At 43.3% G+C, this 21,910-nt stretch overlaps 1 protein-coding gene across 1 annotated transcript in view; it reads left to right on the top strand.

The window, feature by feature from the left end:
- Positions 1-21,633, top strand: part of LOC105030112 (metabotropic glutamate receptor 7) — an 87,685-nt gene extending 66,052 nt beyond the window's left edge. Inside the window, exons 7-10 of the mRNA XM_034296005.1 lie at positions 104-243; positions 6,005-6,940; positions 16,937-17,198; positions 19,857-21,633. Coding sequence (XP_034151896.1) covers positions 104-243; positions 6,005-6,940; positions 16,937-17,198; positions 19,857-19,906 — 1,388 coding nt within the window. The 3' untranslated portion in view covers positions 19,907-21,633. The remainder of the gene's footprint in view (positions 1-103; positions 244-6,004; positions 6,941-16,936; positions 17,199-19,856) is intronic.
- Positions 21,634-21,910: the final 277 nt, after the last annotated feature.

Raw genomic sequence — 21,910 nt, 5'->3', positions numbered from 1 at the left:
TATCTCCCCCGCAGAGGTTTGTCGGAATCTTAACAATGTGGAAGTGTGTAATGGAAGTCGGCGTGATGAGCACTTCTCCTCTCTTGTTTTTTTTTCTTTGCAGGTAGTGCAATGACGTCGGTTCTGTTTAATAAAAACGGTGACGCCCCGGGACGCTATGACCTGTTCCAGTTTCAGATGACCAACTCCAGTGTTCCTAGGTACCGGCCGATTGGTCAGTGGGTGGAGTCACTTCAGCTCAAGGTAAGGTTAGGATCTGCAATCACAGCCAGGGTTTACATGGGGACAAGGTCAAAAAAGATCCTTTTAATCAACTTATTGTATGATTTTTGGAATTAATCAGAAATGTAATTGGATACACAAAAACTTTTTCTGTTAATTAGTAAATGGGCTGGGGGCAAAATGCACAAACTGAAAAACAGGGACAGGGTATAAAAACAGTGCAACCATATTATGTTAACTGAGTCTAGTAGGTTTTGGTCAGGTGACTGATGATGGCTCTGATGAAGATAGACTGACAATAGCTCACCTACTCTTAAAAGCAATTTACACTGGACTGGAACTGTGGGTAGTCTGTAGTTTCTGTCAGCGACATTTAAAGGTAAACAGAACCCTTGAGAAAATGTAGATTGATTTGTTTTTCATTTGGATAATCACTTGTTTAGGAAATGCAATGAGAAATCAAATCGAGGAATTAACCTATGGCTCTTCGCCGTTGGTCTTCCTTATTGGCAAGCAGAAGAATATCAGAAAGACAGACACCTGTCTAATGAAATGCATGGCTGTTAAGACCTACTGAGGAGAGAGGTGATTACAATGAAGTAATCACAAAACACAAGTCTATATGCACCTTACATCTAAAACACTGCCCCCCAAAAAACAAATCGATAAATAAATAAAAATAAGCATGAAATAGTCATGATAAGTACAGCAGCAGTATCAGTTCAAGGTGAGAAATCTTGCTTTGTGGTTGCCATGGCAACAGTGGTGTTGGTCTCATTAGTGTTTCCATTCCAGCCAGAGAGTCTGTGTGCAATCAGGAGCTGTTTCAGAGAGCAACATTGTCCATAAAACAAATCAGAGCCCCCTGCTCAGATAATGGATGGTAGATCATCATCCATTGAGGCAGTGTTGGGACAACATATTAGTTTTACAGGTTCATGAAAAGGTACAAGACATGCTACAGTTACACGCAAAGCAAAAGAATGCTCACACTCACACATACAGTACACGCAAACACAGCAAATAAATACACACGTCTACACACAGGTAGGTTTTAGTTTTAATTAAGGTATCCACCAGACAAAAGGAAGATGTTTAAATACTGTGTGTTTGGATGAACATTTTGGATAGATAATCTGTGGTTGTGTAGTAAATAATAGTTTAGGGATTTGTTTAATCTTCTGCTTACTATCCAATCAAAGACAAATGACCCTAAGTTAAACTATATGGGGCAAATCAACCTCATTGGAAGTACTTAACAGACACTTCATCACTGCCTGACTAAGAACCCCTAAACTATTTTTAACAGTGTCATGAGCAACAGGTTCCTCAGACCCCTTTTTACACAAATCTGGCTAAATCTCTGGACTTTGAACTGAAACAAGGCTAAAGCGTCCATCAACTTACCATTGAACATAACAATTGCTCTACTGACAGAATGTGTAAGCACAATTGTTTTTTGTTTGAAATCAAAGATGTTATTCATTTTTCACAAAGTTAACATCTTTTTAAACCGGCCAGCATAACAAGTTTACTTGGCATGATGCAGCTCCTCACGCTACACGCAACACAAGCTTTCCATTTCCTGTGTCATATGGCCAGCGATTAGCCTGTTTTTAACCAACGTAAACAATCAACCATTTTCTTTCATGTACAGTATTTACAACATTTCTGGCATGCAAAGTCTTTTTTACTTTTCATTTATTCGGTGGCTCTTAAAACAAGATTTAGGTTTGTTGGGCATCATTGAGTGACAGGCGACAGATAATGTGGCATGTGTGTGTCATCCTACAACAGGATGTAGAGTGGAGCTAGCAGTGGGGAATCATCTGGACCTTCAAAGAAGTCGTTAGGATTGATACAAATATATTTTTGTATTTATATCATCATTTTGTGTTATGTGGTCCATTTTTATTCATTCCATCATTTTAATGGTTTTCCATTTCAATGTCTTCTCAGCCTGCCAGTAGGCTATTGGTTAAGGCAAGGATCAATGCCTTCAGGGTCTACACAAAATTCATATGCCACTGAACTTTATTAGAGGAGCATTTTGGAATGACCATAAAATCAACCAGTCACAGAGTGACTTGCCGTGGGTGAGGACTGTTGGTAACTGATAGAGAATAGCTGTCAGTTAACTTGTTTGTGCATGCTTTTTGAGCCATTTAACGGCCACTGCTGCAGGTGTTACCAATAATTATGTTGGCTAATTTGTTAACATCTGCCTTTTTCAATAATAATTTTCAACAAGATGTCGGTTTCAAATGATCATCATCTGTGCCACAGTCATTTTTATTGTTTTGCAGTTTGCTTTCTGTTAGCTTTCTAATCACATGGAATGAGACCGCGAGAACGCTGCATTCAAACGTCAAATGGGATGCGGTAGTGGTACATGTCACGAATGGGGCTTAGTGTTTTTGTGTCCAGTGAATAGAACCTTTTTTTATTTGTAATTTGTTTTCTATCAGCCTGGTCGGTCTGTTGTATAAAATGTGCCTAACCTTGAGGGAGTGTCCCTGGCACTGTCAAATCAGTTGTATACAGGACCACAGCTTCGTCAGTGCGCTCTGTGGGTGCTGCTGCTGTCATTCTGAGCCAATGAGGGCTAGTAGTGCCCAAAGCACAAGCCAGAGTACATGCGGGATGTCAAACAGCCTGTACTCCCACACTCATGACTCACTAAGCGCACCTTTTCCGGCCCGCTACGTTCTTTTTCCCGCACCGCTAAAAATAAGTCCATGCTTGCTCCATATATGCTCCTTACATGTCTTTAAAAACACAATTCAACAAACATATGGCGTACAGTAATCTACTTCTGTAATTATTTAGATCAGTATTTCCTTTTGAAGTGGGCTTTCTGAGAAGTGCTCATGTCATAGGCTATGCAAACTGTTTAAAACATGTAAACTGTTTGTGCACCTCTATCACAATCTTCCTGTGTTCACAATCTTCCTGTGTTTTTTTTATATAAAAAAAAAATATTTACATTGTTTGATGAACAAGTGGCATGTACATTTTACAGATTTACCATACACGTTTATCTGGAAATACTTATTATTATGGTAAAGGAACCTGCTTCTCCATGTGGAATGATCAGCAATTCCAACTTTCTGGTTACTGGCCTGACACCGCTGTAATCACTATGCCATCTGCACACCAACTGTAGACCAACATAGCTGCTAGAGTAGGTCAAATCTGTGTCCTGTAAACCCTTGGTAGAGCAAGGATAGATTTGGTATTACAGTGCTCAAAAGAAAGTCATTTTCTTCAGTTATTTAATACATGTCATGGTTTTGGTAGCTAGATATAGGAGAAATTAAATTATGCAATGAAGTGCTAGAGTAAAAATTTAGATTTTAGATGTACTGATAAGTACAAACCAGTCTGAATTTAAAGTGTAATAAAGCCAGAAGTGTGTGTAAATACCTAAACCTAAAAATGACTAAAGATTTGGAGATTGCGGTAGAGTGGGAGCTATGTCTCAAGGTTTTCACACACCTTTTGTTCCAGAAAATATGTCAACCCTCCATACAATTAATATTACTTCATGTCTTATTTTCTTAAATGTTGGCTAACCTATCGCTTGCCCTATTACTGGATTCCCATCAGGCATTGTCCAATGCAGATGTGCCACAGCTTTTTGGCACATTTTCCGTGACTTAATTGGTTCAAAAAATAGGTTATAAACCCCATTTATTGCTAACAATGTGGAGTCACCCTACAACCACATGAGAAGCCCCATTCATGTCGTGGCATGCCCGAGTTGCCCAAAATCTTCACCAAAAACAGATCTAAATGTAACCTAATTTGTAATACTCAGTTATTAAACCTTCTGGTTAGCCCTAACTATGTAAATGCAGGAACCATGTCTGATTTAGTAACCTTCAAGTAAATATACCACATCAGCTTCAGGGACTATGAATAAGCAACATTAAAGTTTCACTAACACTTGGCAATGTGACTGAGGCAATGTGACTGAGAAAATAAAACAATTATGTCAAAATGTATATACATCAAACACATTAGATTAACAATGGCTGAACAAAATATGCTTTCATTTGTGCTTTGTTTAGAATATTTTCTCACAAAAGAATACAAAAAAACAAAAAACCAATCAACGCAAACAAAATGCGCAAAAATCTGTGGCAGTAAATTGGATGTTTTTGTGAGAGTAGAATGTTGAAAATAGCTTTAGTTCTCCCTTGCTTTTCCTGAGTGAGAATCATTTAACAGACAGCCCAACACTAAGTCAGAGAGGTTTGGCACTTAGAAGCACTTCAGATTGTTGTCATCGTAACCCCTTCTAAGTTAGACTACTCACGGGAGTGTTGATGATCAGTTTCTTTGAAGAATTTCAGTAGCTTTTTCTATGTTCTCTCTGTAGCCGACAATTTGTCCATGCAGTATAGAAAATAGAAAAAACTTTCCTCCTCTCTTCTCCCCATAATGCTGTTGGAAATATGGTTGCTGTAAAATGAGCATTTTAGGGCGGCAAATCTGATACTCCTGAGTTAATCCCTTTTCTCATACCTCTGGCGTCGACACTCTTTATTAATCATATATTGTATGTGTCTGGCATTTAATTGTTTCTCCCTTTTCATTTTATTGAATAAAAACGCAAGTGTTGTCTCCATGGAGATCTCAATTGCTCTTGAGTACAGAGTAATACACGTGAAAGTATATTGGTTTATTTTGGTTATTCTTAGCCTAGTCTATTGAGTGGAACAACAGCAAAAAAGGCTGGAAAGAGATTTTCTCCACTGCAACAAATCAGTTGTGGTTATGCGTATAGTCATCAGTATTATTGTTTGCTGCAGTAGAAGTGAGTTAGTCCACAAGACGCTAGTTTTGGTGGCACAACTGGTCTAGACACATTTGCCTGTCGATTTTTGTTAACCACTTCATCTGCACTTCAGCTGTTGACTGGTGCTCTTTTATCTGAGATGATGCCTAGACTGCTTATCTCCCTCCCACCATATGGCCTGTCCCCCCCCACTCTCTCTCTATCTCCCTCTCTCTCTTATGTCTCTCTCTGTATTTGTCTCTCTCTGTCTCCCTCTCTTTGTCTTTTTCTCTATTTCTGTCTCCCTTCTCTGTCTTTTTCTCTCTCTGTCTCCATTTAAAAAAAAATCCTCCTTCTCTCTGTAACTCTCTCTCTCTGTTTCTCTCTTCTTCTGTCTGCCTGTCATTCTCATTGGTCTCTATCTCTCTCTGTCCCTCCATCTCTCCATCTTTATCCCACTTTCTGTATCTCTGTCTGTTTCTGTCTTTCTCTCCATTTCTGACGGCCTGTCTCTCATTCTCCATCTCTATCTTCCTCTATTTCTGTCTCAATCTCTGCTGTTCTTCATCCCTCCATCTCTCTATATTTCTGTTTCTGTTTTTCTGTCCATCTCGGTCTCTGTCTCTCATTCTCCATATCTCTGTCTGTCAATCTCTTTCTCATTTTCCTTTTTGTCTCGCTGGCTCTCGCCCTCTGTCTGTATCGGTGTCTCTTTGTCTGTATCCCTTTGTCTGTATCCGTGTCTGTCTCTTTATATCCCTCTGTCTGTATCGGTGTCTGTCTCTTTATATCCCTCTGTCTGTATCGGTGTCTGTCTCTTTATATCCCTCTGTCTGTATCGTGTCTGTTTCTTTATATCCCTCTGTCTGTATCGGTGTCTGTCTCTTTATATCCCTCTGTCTGTATCGGTGTCTGTCTCTTTATATCCCTCTGTCTGTATCGGTGTCTGTCTCTTTATATCTCTCTGTCTGTATTGGTGTCTGTCTCTCTTCCTCTCAGTTGGAGGAACTGCAGTGGCCTGAGGGGGAGCAGGAGGTACCGACCTCCGTGTGCAGCCGTCCCTGTAAGACCGGCCATAGGAAGAAGAGGGTGAAGGGCGTGCCATGCTGTTGGCACTGCGAGCCGTGCGACGGCTACCAGTACCAGTACGACGAGACGTCGTGCCGCCTGTGCCCCTATGACATGAGGCCCGACGCCAACGGCACGGCCTGCCAGCCCATCCCCATCGTCAAGCTGGAGTGGCACTCCCCCTGGGCCGTCATCCCCGTCTTCCTCGCCATGCTGGGTATCATTGCCACCATCTTCGTCATGGCCACGTTTGTCCGCTACAACGACACACCCATCGTGCGGGCGTCGGGCCGCGAGCTCAGCTACGTGCTGCTGACGGGCATCTTCCTGTGTTACATCATCACCTTCCTGATGATCGCCAAGCCAGACGTGGGCGTGTGCTCCTTCCGGAGGATCTTCCTGGGTCTAGGGATGTGCATCAGCTACGCCGCGCTGCTCACCAAGACCAACCGCATCTACCGGATCTTCGAACAGGGCAAGCAGACAGTGACCGCCCCGCGTTTCATCAGCCCCACCTCCCAGATCGCCATCACCTCCTCCCTCATCTGCCTGCAGCTGCTGGGCGTGCTCATCTGGTTTGCCGTAGACCCGCCCAACACCATCATCGACTACGACGAGCAGAAAACCATGAACCCCAGGCTGGCACGCGGCGTGCTGAAGTGCGACATCACGGACCTGCAGATGATCTGTTCGCTGGGCTACAGCATCCTGCTGATGGTCACCTGCACCATCTACGCCATCAAGACCCGGGACGTGCCGGAGGACTTCAACGAGGCCAAGCCCATCGGCTTCACCATGTACACCACCTGCATCGTTTGGCTGGCCTTCATCCCCATCTTCTTTGGCACGGCCCAGTCTGCAGAAAAGGTGAGTCATTCCTCTCTCCCTCTCCCTCCTCCTGCTCCGCTTACGCTCCTTGGAGCCTGTGTTTTATCTCTTGCAAACACTGCACGCGCACGCACGCACACTGACACAGACGCTAAAACCGACACACACGTAAGCAAACACACACACGGCGGCTGTATGTGTTAAAGACTCGTATTCTTTTGATTTCAAATTCATATGGCTTAGAGGACTGCAGGAGATAGGCATTGTCAAAGGGAGGGGGAGTGCGTGTGGGTGGGTGGGCGAATGGTGGGGGGCGGTATTCTAAGCAGAGCAATGCTGTGAGATGCTTGAGGAGAGCTTGGGAAGGAGGGGGGTTAGCCATTATCTTAGCTCTCACGCCCGGGGCTCAGCGCTAGCTATGCCTCATCCTGTGGCGGAAGACTGGGGGGGTGGAGGAGGAGGTGGTGGAGGTGGTGGAGGAGGTGGGGGAGGAGGTGGAGGAGGATGTGGAGGAGGAGGTAGGGGAGGAAGTGGTGGAGAAGTAGGTGGGGGAGGTGGTGGAGGAGGTGGTGGAGGAGGAGGAGGAGGGGGATAAATAGTCTTAAGTCAAAATGTTCCACTCCTTGATAAGGTGCATTCTAGAAATGATCTTGACATCAGCAGCTAGTGGAGCTGATTGAGAATGTGACATTCTGACCTACTGTACTAGTCATTGCTTATCGGAACAGTATTGGACAGGGCGCCGATGCATTTATCTGCTCTATTCATGAGCGGCATGCGATGGTTGGCAGGGACTTGTGCGCAGGATGTCGCTGAGTGGAAGTTTTCCACTGACAGAATATCGACGTTGTCAGGAAAGTGTTACTCCTAACCTTTAGAGAGGTGCAGCGTTCGATATCCTTCCTGCTAGGCTACGGAAGGAGACAGATCACAAACTGATTTTCTTCATCTCAATTTGCCTGTTGATTCCGTAGATTAATTACACTCTCAGAAGTGATTAGGAGTTCATTATATTAAGCGCAGTGGCTAAATAGCCCTTGATATGTGAATATGAATCCTCTTGCAGTTAACTTTGACTGAACACGGCAATCATCTGAGCCACAGAGACAGTGATATGCTGTTGATGTAGGCCCACTCAGTATGCCTTTTGGAATTAGGTAGGCAGGTTGTTTGCAGAGAGCGCTCCATTAAACCTCAAAGGTGTGCGTGTGTGTCTGCATGTTTCCCTTGTTCACAGAGACAGGTCACCACATATGGCCAGACACCTTATCTCAAAAAGAACCTTCCACTTGTTGATTGTGACTTCAGATTGTGACTTCAGACACACTTTCTTTTCCGTTTCTCCGCCATTCAAGTACTCCCATTATCTAAGGATTCGTGTTGATGCGGTGGCGATGCATCGTAAAGCAACTCCTGATGTTAAGCCCTGAGTTGAAATAACCCGGGTGACCTCATTTTCTACTGTCCGCTTTGATGGAACGGCCCTCTTGCTGTACTGCCTGAATTCTCCTCAGATCTGCACCCCTCCAATGCCTACCATTTTTCTCTGCACCTGTGACTCCCCCACCCGAACTGCATGTTTTGTGAAACCATGCAAACGCGGCAACAGAATGTCACATTGCTTAATCCCAGTCCCCTATCTCCCCCCCTCCCCCACACCACACCTGCACTCTCTAAGGCAGACACTCTGCAGTCGGCACAAAGGCTAATGAGCGTGAGAATCCCTAGCTTCTGAATCCAACTCTTTAAATGTTCCACTGACTACCACTCACTATGAATGGGGAATGATGTAACACACAGAATTGTGAATAATTCTGTAAGCAGGTGTAGCTGTCTCTTATTTAAGGCCAGGCACCCCCCTCTAATAGGTTTTTTCCCTTTACTCTTATCAGACTGAAACTTTACCAGTTGCAAGTATTCAGAAATACAATATATTTTTGTATTACAAGTTTTATTTATTTGTCTATTAAAATATGCAAATTTGCAAACATGCAAATAGGCTAAAAACTATATTCACATGTATGACGGATGCATGTTTTGCCTATATTTACAGATAAAATTACAATTAAAATCTAAATGACACTAGATTAAAAAAAAGCCTCTGCATAAGTCTGGCTATAAGATCTAAGAACCTGTGTGGAATATTATGAATGTACCTCCTTTGAAGACGTGTCAAGATGTGTCAAAACATGTCAGTTTGAGAAAATGGCCGATGAAGATACAGTAGGCTAATGCAATTAGAAATAGAAATGATGCACCTTTCAGCACAAAACACCACGTCTACAAAGGATATAGAAACGTATGCACTATGAGAACAATCAAGTATTTATATGAATTATTTGTACATTTTATGAAAGTATGGAAGTTGCAGAATATCCCAAAATCTGAAACTTGACAGATGGAGGCAAAATCACTATTATTAACTATGGTGCCTGGCCTTAAGCAAAGCTGCAAATAATATTGTAACATGTGGGAATTAATTTATTTAATTATGGGGGTTTTCTTAATTTGCCCATTTTATTTGATGGTCTTCAGCTGGAATTCTTAAGTAATCTCTGTGTATCATTCACTACTACATCCGGCCAAGGTAAAAACACTTTTGTGAAAGACTCTGTGGTGAGCTATTGATGCTAAACTTCACATAACCAAACGTTTCCCTGAAGGCTTGGAAACTTCCACAACAGTTAACCGCACTCAGTAAGGGAAGCTCCTATGAAACAAAACTTCTACGCCTCAACACACGCCTCAACACACGCCTCAACACACGCCTCACAAGCACTTAACGTCTTGTCAGATTGCACTTAAATATGAACATCAGAGCAAGGTGCCAAGTTAGATTACTCCAGGTTAAGGATCCAAGAAGCATTTCATCCTCCAATTTTAAGGGCAGTGGGGGGGGAAACAGTATCTTCTGCAGCAGCATCTTCCCGAATCCGGCTGTATTTCAGCAAATAACTACATTTGACAAAAGTTAGACTTGACATTTTCTGTCAAACCACTCTACCTACTTGAATTGCTATTTCCAATGTCTACACAGCTCCTGGCCTCCTCCAACAGCATGCGATGCTGACCGAAGCTTTTCAGTCAATAGATGTAGAACAGCGCGAACCAGTGGGATTACGATAAGCTTTAGCCTTACTAAAATGGCAAGGGGGGGTGGGGAGATGGGATCGTGGGGGTGGGGGGCTGGGGGGGGGTCCATGGAAGGGGAGATGGGATGGGGGGGGGTCCTGGGAAGGGTGGGGTCCTCAAAAGCAGCAGGCAGAGAGGATGCAATTAGCTGAGTTAACATCATGAGAATTCCTGCAAGTCATTGTAAGCCAGCAGAATCATGTCAAGACTCGCTGCATAAACGAAACAGTTGTAAATGTTTCCAGTGAGTACAACTTAATTGTTTAAGGTTTATCCAATCTAAAACATGACCATTGCTTTAGAACTGGCTCTTTGAGTCATTCAGTGTGGAACAAGACAGACATTTGATCGCCTCCTGTATTATCCTGAAGTCATCCCTGTGCCATTGTCGACTAAACCTTCCCAGAAAGACTCTGAGAAGCCCATTTGTAATGATGGAGGAACACATGATTCCCCAGAGCAGCGTGCAGACACAACTTCCCCCTGATTTGACTGAACTGAGCCAAGCTAGGAAAGTAGGCCACCCAAAACAACAAGCGACTCACAGGTAGATGAGAGGAGGCTAAACATTCTTCAGATCCATTATTGAAGGTGTTCTCCACCCGGGTAGGAGAGCATCCTAATTGTCCCTTAACTGACTTGTGTCTTTATCTCTGTGTTCGTTAATAATCCCCAACATATACCAGACTAAATTGCCTGTGCTGTAAGTACATCCCTAGTGGGTGTAATTATGTTGAAACCCTTTTTTACCAGCATTTTGTCTGCGTTGATAAAAGGCAGTTGGCAGTTCGTTTTTCTGCTATTCGGATGTTGGCGTTTGGCGATGCTTGTCATTGAGATGTTTCAACTCTGGCTCGCTCATTTGATTAATGATGAAGATCTTAATAAATAATTACTGCAGCTATAAATAGGGAGTTGCCAAGCAGTTGTAAAATTGACTTCATGTATTTATTTATGTTAAAGCAACAGGAATTAATTATACATTTTCTGTGACAAGCTAAACAATCCTGTCTTAGATGCGAAGGATGCAAATGTGGGTCAAGTTCACACTGGGCACCCCGAAGGATCCCGTCTTTATCAGACAAGAGTTTGGACACCTAATGACCAGAATGTTGTTTTGTTTGTGTGTGACAAGCCTCTTTTACTTTGTGAAGTCTCTTACATAGTCAATAAATTAATAGGGCCAGCATTACAGTAAACATTGGACCTGAGTTCCATGTTTTGGTGTATTTCAAAGTATTTTCAAATATTATCTTAGACTAGTATTTAAAAACCTTTTGAAATATATTTCTTCCAAACATATTTCATGTAAACACTCTGTATTAAATAGATTTAGACAAAAAGTTAAATGTTAGTATACTATTGGGAACTATGCGGTCGTGCCTTCCCTCCTACTGCTGGAGATAATGATGAAGAGAAGGAATGTCTGCGACCTGTAAGTTCCACTGACCTTGATGAAATTCATTTTCCACAGCGTAAAATATGCTTTGCTCACATACTGCAGCTCACCATGAAAGACAGCCTTAAACCTGCAGATAATCTCTCCGAGCCGTTTCCGTAGCCCCCCAGGAAACAGTGGGGCATAGAAGGACTCATTGTCAAACAGTCAAAATAATCAGATCTAACAATGTGGATATTCGTCAAATCCATCACAATTTATTTATTGTAACAGGCCCACAATGTGGTTAATCAAGTCTGACGTGGAAATATTTGGCAGCTTTCACTGGATAACATTTAGAAATTGTTCCTGGTTTAGAAGTGACTGCTGAATGCTGCCTTCCATTCATTTAAGATGCTAGTCTAGCTGACAGAGTTGTTGGTAGTATTCAGCTACAATGCATTTCATTGGTGTCAATGACACGAGCATATAGTACGTTGAGGCTTCCCCACCCCCAGCATGTTTCTGTGGCATCTTTTTGTCGAGCCCCACTGACCCCTTTACACATTTATTTTCTCCCACCACTACGTGTCAACATTTGGAGAGGATCTTCTTGATGGGGAGAATCCTGTGCAACCAGCAACTGTCACAAGTTGTAACTCTTAATTGAAAATGATTCGCTCATTTGTCTGCGCGGATGAAGGGAAGCTTGACACTGTGCCTGTCACCCAGCGATCCATGCAATCGAAGTGCGTCCTGGCTGATGCTGTGGACATCCTAACCCCCTGTGAGGTCGACACAGATTGTGTGCTAGTATCCAACATGGTCACAGCCGGCTGCATAATTCCATGCATCAGAGGACTGACTAAACATCTCGCCAATTGCTCTACCAAGGACATGTTTTAATCTTGTCAAAACCCTGAAAGAAAGAGTTGACAAGCACATGACAGTTTATGGGAAGAAGAAACTGTAACAAATTGCCTGTCTCCGATCAGTGCTTCAAACTGGTGTTAGGCAATGCTACTGGGAAGGCTATCCTTTTTTTATTTTGCTCAAAATTACTGGATCAGAATTGGGCTGTCTATGTAAATTTAGCCTTTAAAAAAGTAAATGACTACGCTTGAATAAATGACCAATAGCCTACGCTCTGGGGCCCTCAAAGTCAACTCTGGACCTTGAAGCCAGATCCATTATGACTATTTATTTCCACCCCCGAATCAGGGACTGATTTAGACCTGGGACACTACGTGGGTGCAATTAACAATAAGGTAGAACAGAAAACCAGCAGGCTCTGGACCTAGTAGGGTAGGATTTGGATACCTCTGTTCTAGGCCAGAGAGGAAACAGGTTGGTCTAAATAAACTTCTCAGTTGAACTGACTTGCCCAATGACAAAGATATTGAATTGAGGTTATGCATATTCCATGACTTTGTGCCAAAAGCTTTCTCTCTGAGGAAACATATTTAAGACAGTGTTGCCCAATATTATTCAGATATTCGGAAGCCATACCAAACATGTTATCATATTATAGCCAAGTGGAAATTAGTGTTCTCAGTGTTTCAGGTGGGAAGTGTAAGGAGGTCTGTTTCTGTCAGCCTAGTGGCATGAAGATTTTTAAAATAACTTTTCTTATATTAGAACACTACCAGTCACGGTGTTTACATCTGAATGCCAATCACTTCATGAGGCATTGTTGGAAATAATTCCAGCATCCAGACAGCACACCAGTGTGAAAATTAAGGAATGGAAAGAGAGGGAAAAGAAGTCTAATGACATTCGGTAGCTAGGCTATCATTAGGCCAACAATGCGTTCAGCCTTATCGCGTATGCACCGTCTCTTTATTCTGTCTAGCAAATTTTTTTGTTCTTTTTGAGCCACAGTGGAATTGGAGTCATCCTACTTCCCATTTCCAAGTAAATTAACAAATTCTTGCAATAACGGTAAACAATGATGAAATAATTTATATTTTGTCATGCTATTGCATTTCTGTATATTGTGACTGACTTCCAGCTCCCCCTGCCTACATTTTCCAGCAGCCTCCAACACTATGGAGCTACATTATTGGAAGGCAAAACCAGATTATTGCTCAATGTCCAACAAGCTATTTTATTCATTAAATATAACCATATTATCATAGACTTCTTAATTATTCATTAAATTGTTAGTTATTTCAAATGAATGTACTAAATATGTTCCACAAATGTACTTTTGAATACAACCCTGTTTCTAAAAAAGTTGTGGCACTATATAAAATGCTAATAAAACAAAATGTGATGATGTGGAAATCATTTATCCCTATGTTTCACTGAAAATAATACGAAGACAACATTAAATGTTGAAACTGAGAAATGAATTTGATGCATACATTTTGAATTTGATGCCAGCAACACGTTTCAAAGTGTGGACAGGGGCATGTTTAACACTGTGTTGCATCACCTCTTCTTTTAACAATACCCTGTAAGCGTTTGGGAACTGATGTGACCAATTGCTGTAGTTTTGAAATTGAAATGTATTCCCATTCTTGCTTGATTTCAGCTGCTCAAAAGTTCGGGGTCTCCTTTATTACATTTCATAATGCGCCAAATGTTTTCAATCAGTGACAGGTCTAGGCTGCAGGCAGGACAGTTTAGCAACTTGGACTCTTTTTATTACAGGGCCCATGCTGTTGTAATATGTGCAGAATGTGGTTTGGCATTGTCTTGCTGAAGTAAGCAAGGCCTTCCCTGAAAAAGACGTTGTCTGGTTGGCAGCATATGTTGCTCCAAAACCTGCATATATTGTTCAGCATTAATGGTGCCTTCACAGACGCTCAGGTCACCCATGCCCTGTGCACTAATGCACCCCCGTACTGTCACAGATGCTGGCTTGTGAACTGTGCACTGATACAGTAAGAAGCCGGATGGTCCCTCTCCTCTTTATAATTTACAATTTTGATTTGTCAGACCACAGGACAGTTTTTCAATTCACCTCAGTCTATCTTAAATTAGTTTGGGCCCTGTGAACGTGGTTGTGTTTCTGGATCTTATTTATATCTGGTTTCTTCTTCGCATGGTAGAGTTTTAACTTGCATTTGTGGATGCAGCAACAAATTATATTCACAGACAATGGTTTTTCAAAAGTGTTCCTGAGCCCATGCAATGATTTCCACTACAAAATTGTGTCATTTGATATTTTTTTTTTTTTTAAATACATCAAGTTTGAAATGTTTTTTCAAAAAATTATTTTAGATACTGTAAACTACTATATATTTGAACAAATTGTTTATACCGGCCAATACATTCCAGTATTCAGCAACTTAATAAAACAGAAACATGCGATGAAATGTCTATGAAAAGTAATTGAAATGTCTGAAATAGTATTGGAATCCCATGTTTGGCAATAGTCTCATTAAAACTTATATTAGCAGTGTTCTAGTAGCTTTCTGTGGTGGTGGTGCTGTTGCTATGGATACCACACTTGGGTTAGCAGCAACCAAACAAGGAAACCTAGTGATGGGGTTGATGTCCTCTGGTAATGAGAAATGATAAAGTATCCAGTGTTGCAGGCTTTGATCGGTGGCCCCCACAACCAATCAGGCACGCTGTTGATTGACTGCAACGCAGTGGGGAAAGACATGCCCAGCAATTCCATTCTCCTCTGTTTACAATGGGGCATAGAGGGAGCCAACGAGAGGTGCTTGATATGAGCACCAGGATATTCATACCGTTATTAATGCATGGCGAGCCAGATCTCTCGCTCTGATGTCGCTCCTCCGAGAGAAGGAGAGAGGGAGTCAGAAAAAGTGGGAGTGAGCGTGAGGACAGGACTGCTAGAAAGACAGAGCAGGGAGAGAAAGAGTAGAAGTGAGGGAGGGAGAGAGAGGAGAGGCAATAGAAGAAGCCATTGGCATGTTAAGGATATTGGTGTTTGAAGACAACTCAAAGGCAGGACCGGCATGTTAATGTCGCTGTGTTTACTGGGCGTACAAGGGTGTTATCATGCCTGGTGTTTTTCATTGAGTAAAATGGTAGGTAAACTGTGACATTTCCTCTCCAACTGATCCCAAAGTACCGCCATGCAGATATTGACAACTACGCCCTGCTCTCTGCAGGGTGTAAAAGAGGGGCATTTCAATGTTTCAATTGGCATATCTCAGTTCTGAGTTTGATTCTGATGGGTTGCTCTTCTCGGACATGTGTTTCAGCCTTTGCTAAGACTCTTGAAGGAAACAAGTGCCACTCATCTGTGAACTACATGTCTGATAGAAGGGTGATTGCCTTTTAAGAATAGGGTTATATAATTCGCTCCCAACTCAAATCATAGCCTGATTAAAGGTTATGCAAGCCCGGAGTGTTTTAAATCTCAAGTCGGAATTGTGTTACGTAAGTTCAGGAAAAAAAACAGGACAGAAGCCCAAGTGGTATTAATACACATCTGAGTAACGTGAGAAATGTGTCGATTTTCTGAATGATTCATATACTGACCAAAACAGTCTTTGACTGTCTTTTCAAAGAAGTAAGCCTTTGCGTTTTACCCATGGTTTTAAACGTACAGCTAGCTGACCCCCATCAGGCCTAGCCCAGGCCATTGATGAAGGGTCACTGGGGGATAAGGTCAAGGAAGGGAGCGATCTAGGCGCATGCAGCACCAACCCGTCTTGCGTCAGAAATCCGTCACGGTGGAGAGGTGCTTTGTGAATCATGCCAATTAGAGGCCAACCATTGCTCAGCCCCTGCTGGTTCTGCATATAGGCTATGGAGAGTGTGTTCCGTTCATTAGGGTCCTGTTAGCTGTTTCACAAGAACAAGAACAACAGAATGTAACGAAATAAAATGAAACCCCACGGGACAAAATTAATATCTCAAATCTGGCCAAAAAAAATAAAAAGCGGATTAACTGATTACATTTTTTGCAAGCAAGTGTAACATACTAGAGCAACCTTAGTTGCTATTGATAACTAGAAGCCTTTTCAAGTGAGGTCACTTGGAAGTGACCTAGCACAGTGCACCTGCCGTAATGAACAGAAATATCAACTTGGTAAGGTCTAAGTGCCTCATCAGTGCAACGGGAGTTTGAGTCATTGGGTTCATTTATCTTCCTAATCATTACACATCCTGACCACCCGGGGAGAAATGCATGCTACGTCCTTGTTTTAGCTTTACAGCCTGTAAGACCTATCTTCATGGGTTTGTCAGAAAACATGGAGACCTGGAGTGTGAACATGATAGGCTTTGCTCTTTCCTCTCCCTCTGACACACCGTCTCCCTTCTCAAGAGACATACCGTCAGGTTCACAATGCATGTTAGAAAGTACGGATATGGAAGCGAGGTCTTGGTGTTACAGGTGAGCAGTTTTAATGGTGTCATTTTTTTCGCGGGCCATTCTGTCGCCCCAGGCCCCATCCCGGCCACCTGTAGACACGTCCTGGGTAGGGGAGGGCTGTGGGGGCTCTGAACAGACAAGAGTCCCAATTTCCAACTAGTGTGGCTTTATTTCGTCTTTCTCCCTGACCCACCCCACCCCCACCCCTCACCCCTCCCCACAGCTGTACATCCAGACGACCACCCTCTGCATCTCGATGAACCTCAGTGCCTCCGTCGCTCTGGGGATGCTCTACATGCCTAAGGTCTACGTCATCATATTCCACCCGGAGCTCAACGTGCAGAAGAGGAAGAGAAGCTTCAAGGCCGTGGTCACCGCCGCCACCATGTCCTCCCGTCTCTCCGCCAAGCCCAGCGAGAGGCCCAATGGGGAGGCCAAGACCGAGCTGTGCGAGAACCCGCCCGCCGCGCCCGCCGACCCCATGAGTGAGTGAAAGTTTGTTGGCGGGGGGGGGGGGGGTTGTGCTTGCTCACAATTTACGCCGACGTGGTCAAGTTAGCAGAACTGACTCCGTTGCAAATTAGTCGTTTATGTTCCTCGTGGCTGCGTAGCGGCCCAGTTGCTCTGTCCGTGGTGTTAATCACATCCCGTGGCACATGATCAGGGGAGTCCTGCTCCCCACGAGCCCAGTCACGAAGCAGAGCCCGCTGTTCCTGGAGTGAGTTAATGAGGTATCAGAGAGGGATGACTTCATCAAAGAGATCAGGAAGTGTACACTGGAGCCACCTATTTGGTTCGGTCCTGCTCACTGGCTCTGGCTCCACCCCACCCCCACCTCAGGAAGAAGATTGAGATTTCTGACATCACCATAGTATCCGTTCTCATCCATCATCCCAGCCCTGTAGCCAGTCTGTGGCATAATTCACATCCTGGTCATGTTATGAGTGTACATCTACAATACTGCTTGGGGGGGTCATATTTGAGTGCATTATCGAGGGTTGTCTAGTTAAATGCACAAATTAACCGTCGATTAGCAGTGACCAAGACGAGGCCAGATGACAGCTGAGAGCACGGGAAGTCCGCGAAACCAGCTGCGCGCTCTGGAAACCTCCGCAGTAAGCTGGAGGGTGTGAGTAATTAGAGGCCCATAAGGTCGAAGTGCAGAGACCGGCTGGACTGCCGCTGCAGTGTTCTGAGACGAGCATGATTAAATGCTCCTAATTACGTCGGATTAAGGTAATGGTGTAATGATACCTGCGATGGACAGGATTACTGTAAACCAACGAATCTTCAGTCGATATCGGCTCCGCACCCGAGCTCTGGGCTCGCCTCGCTTCTCGGCACTAAACCAAGAAGTGAATGACAGGCCGTGGTAATAGCGCATGGCAGTTCCCGTCGGCCCTATTTCCTCAATCTCCGCTAATGACGCGGGCCGCCCCACATGCACATGGCTTCAACAGGTGTTGCCCTTCTACCAATTAGCCTCCGATATGACAGACTCCCCCCCAAAACCCCGTGTGATTTCAACTGTCGTCCGTGTAATGAACTGGAGGGTGAGTGCGCATGCGCGCGACCGCGTCAAGGAAGTGACAGCAGTTCCTGTCAATCACGTGTGAGGCTTGTGGCGCAGACGGCCACCGCGGGGGGAGGGTCGGGGGGGGGGGGGCACCTCAACAGCTGCCAACGTCCCTGAGCAGGGGCTGCGCGCCGCAGCACGTTTCCGAGAGACTCTCCCAGAAGTACCACTGTGTCATCTGCTCGGTGCGTCTCTCACCTTCTGTCTCCTCTACGCGCTCACATCTCCCCCGCCTCTCACCTCCCCTCACCTCGACCCTCTTCTATTTTAGCGGCAGCGAAAGTGACATTTATTAATGGCGAATTTATGTGCATGACAACCCCGAAACCTGAACCCACGTCTCCCTGGAGACTGTCCGTCAAGCCCCTGTAGCTGTCACGACGCCTTTCAGGAAGGATCACCTCTGACGGATCAGACTTATAATGACTCAGAGTTATTAAGAGCATCAGTACCTCTGTACATTCCGCGGTTCATCACTGGACATATTAGTCTTGAGATCTCCATGATTAGCCCTCGTAGAGACAGGAAGATTTGCCATTTCATTTGGAGATTTCTTCTCTTATGTCCCCGCAGTGATTAGGAGCGGAGATAAATAGACCACGCTGGACATGTTTGGATGAATTAACGATTTCAAGGTCCATTTTAGGATTATGTCTAATCGATACTATGAGATGGAAGATATCGCCCGACCATGGAAAGAGACGCAGAGAGGGAGACACAGTCGGTACTATACGGTGAACTAAGCACACTGCATAATCATTCTGAAGGACGTCTAGGCGTATAGTTGCAGGACGTTTGCGGATGTATGGGGATATCTATATAACACATATCTATATTGTAAGCATGTGCGCCACACACACACAGACAAAATCATTCAGATGATCTTCTTGAAAATATGAGCGTTTCTTTTTTTATTCTGTCCTTTTTATACCAGCTGCACCCACACATAGCCAAGACTGCTCATGGGCTAACTGCAAAAAGATGTTGTACATTTACACATGTTTTATTCATTAGAGTCACTGGCCATGACTACAAAATGAGGCTGTAAGGAAGTGGTACGACTTTAATTGCGTAGCCCATGGGAGTTGGTCACCATGGCAACATTTATAGCAGCGAAGAAGACTAGTTCGCGTCTGCTTCAGGAAGCGTGCGCCGTCTCCGCCGGGGCCTAGAACGAAAACACTGCCTACGTGCGGACACATACACAGCAGACGACCGCGACGTGTAACACACTGCCCACATATGGCTCCTTGGCTTTCCGCCGTGTTCAGATCCGTTTCCATGGCAATGCAGAAACCTCGATCACGTCGCGTGCCCCCAACGTTTGTTCGGCGCCCACTCGTGTGGTGTTTGTTTCTGAAAATAGGAACCAGAGTCACCAACATGAAACTTTGCAATAAGCCAAGCAGCCATGTTGCAGTGACTGTTAGGGGTTCTGGCTGGAACACGTATCACGCTTGTACTTTGTTTCCTTTTCCATCTGTCTGTGGGTGTTGTTGTGCTGCACTGCATTTGGTTTTGCCTTTATTAGAGGCTCCTTAACATCTGACCTACCTCACTTCCTCAGGTCAAGCTACGAAGAAAACGTATGTGAGTTACAACAACCTCAGGATCTGAGAGGCTCCCAGGGAACGCTGCGTGTCTTTACTCTGTGATTATGACCAAGACGGGGGACAACGAAACAAAGAGGAAGTCCGGGACAGGGACAGGCTGCCTAGATAGCGTTATCTACCTATGCAATCCGGGACTGTGGTTGGTGTCAACCTTTCTCATTTTCTTGTCTTCTGAAGAGGAGCGCGGCAGGGTTGGAGCTGGGTATTTGGCATGAGGAGAGAAGGATGAAGAGACAAACCTTGTCGTAGGTTGGTGACTTGGCCCGGATCCCTTCTGTTCAAATGTGTTCTAGAGCCGCACCGGCTCAGATTTTTAGAAGCTCTCTACAATGTGATCTCTCTGCAACAGTCAGTGATGTGAACAACCTCTGTGATAATCAGTCGCAAAGAGAAGGGGGGAAAAGTCTGGACAGTTTATTTCCACAGTTTTCAAAATATTTTTTGTAATTTCCATTAAAGCCATATTCTCTTGCAGTGCCCATGTTTGTATTTTAAGTTAAGTGAGGTTTCTTCTGATTTACTGTGCCTGATCTTACATTTCTTCAGACATAATAGTGTTGAATTTGGACCTTGATAGATTTACCTAGAGTAGCGAGCTCCGCCACGTTTTCTTTTATGAAATCTAGCCAAATCAGTCATTTTAACACAAATAATTATGTCAATGTGACGGCCAATGTATCTATATATTTTCTTTTTATATCTGAGAGTATTTTCATGTTTGGATTACAACATAAAAGTCAGTTTGAATGGCTTGGGATGGTAATGAAAAAGCAGCACAATAGGTTCACATTGCATGTGCCAATGTATGTTTGTTCGATTTTGGTGTAAAAAGAAAAAAAATATTAAAAAAAGAGATTCTTAAAATGACGCTGATCTTAAGCAAAAGGTGTCAATTTTGTTCCACAGAGGGCCCAGAGTCATCTGGTTTTAGTTTCTTTCAATTGTCCAATTAAATCCTAGACAAACAGGTGAGAGGAGTTCCTATCTAATCATGTAACATTTTCGGTTGCTCTATCATTCGCTGTGATTCCCTCCTTGCAGTTGTTTAGGTGACATCAAAATGATGGATGCTGTGCAAAATAAATTATTCATAGATAGGATCACCTCTAGCCAATCATATGATCCAATCCATTGACACATTTTCTAAATGTCACTTGACCCACGTGTGTTCTGGCTCTGGCCCCACCCATCGGTTTTTGGGGCCAATCAGAAGGGACCTATCGGTTTCTGGGACCAATCAGAAAGTTCAGATAGTTTTTTCTATCTATAAATCATTGTGGAGATCAGATTCAAGCTCCTTTAGTCGAAGACAATGATATCTGTCTAACGTTGGACTGGAGCAAATAGTTTGAGTGGTCAGACAAGCAAAATCTGCAGGTACTCGGCCCTCTGAGGAATGATTTTGACACCTGTGATCTCTAGCATAATTCTGCAGTTTATTCATTTATTTTAAAGAAATTACTTGATTTGTAACAGAATAGGGCTTTGATCTGTCATTAAAATTGACCCCTCTGCATCTCCAAGCATGTTTGTTTTATATAGTTTTCGTACAGAGTACATTATGCTTAATTATCAATGGTGTGAAAAAACATGAATATCAAAAAAAAAACATGACTATAAAAAACATGCAGGTAAAGTATGTTGTGATGTTGTCTGTCCAATTATCAACATGTAATTAAATAATTTTGTTATCTTTTATACAATTAAAGAAGGCAGAACCTAATCATTAAATGTGTGTGTTTGTGTGTGCATCAATATTTCTGTATTGGCAGAAGGGAGTGTGTGTATGTGCATGTGCGCAGGGATTGTTGTATTTGTCTTACAGACGGACAAAGAGCTTTAAATGTTTGAACTATTTTATGGGAAAATAATAGGTCTAATGAACAAAAAAACATTAATATGTAAGTCCAATGTCCATCATTTACACCCCTAAAAGCCACAATATATCAAGAGCATTACCAAGAGAACTTGACATTGAGGATAAAGAGAGTTTATTTTATCAATTAAC

The sequence above is a fragment of the Esox lucius genome, chromosome 12, assembly GCF_011004845.1.
Source record: "Esox lucius isolate fEsoLuc1 chromosome 12, fEsoLuc1.pri, whole genome shotgun sequence".
In the NCBI taxonomy this organism is placed as follows: domain Eukaryota; kingdom Metazoa; phylum Chordata; class Actinopteri; order Esociformes; family Esocidae; genus Esox; species Esox lucius.
This window is presented reverse-complemented; position numbering and strand designations above follow the sequence as displayed.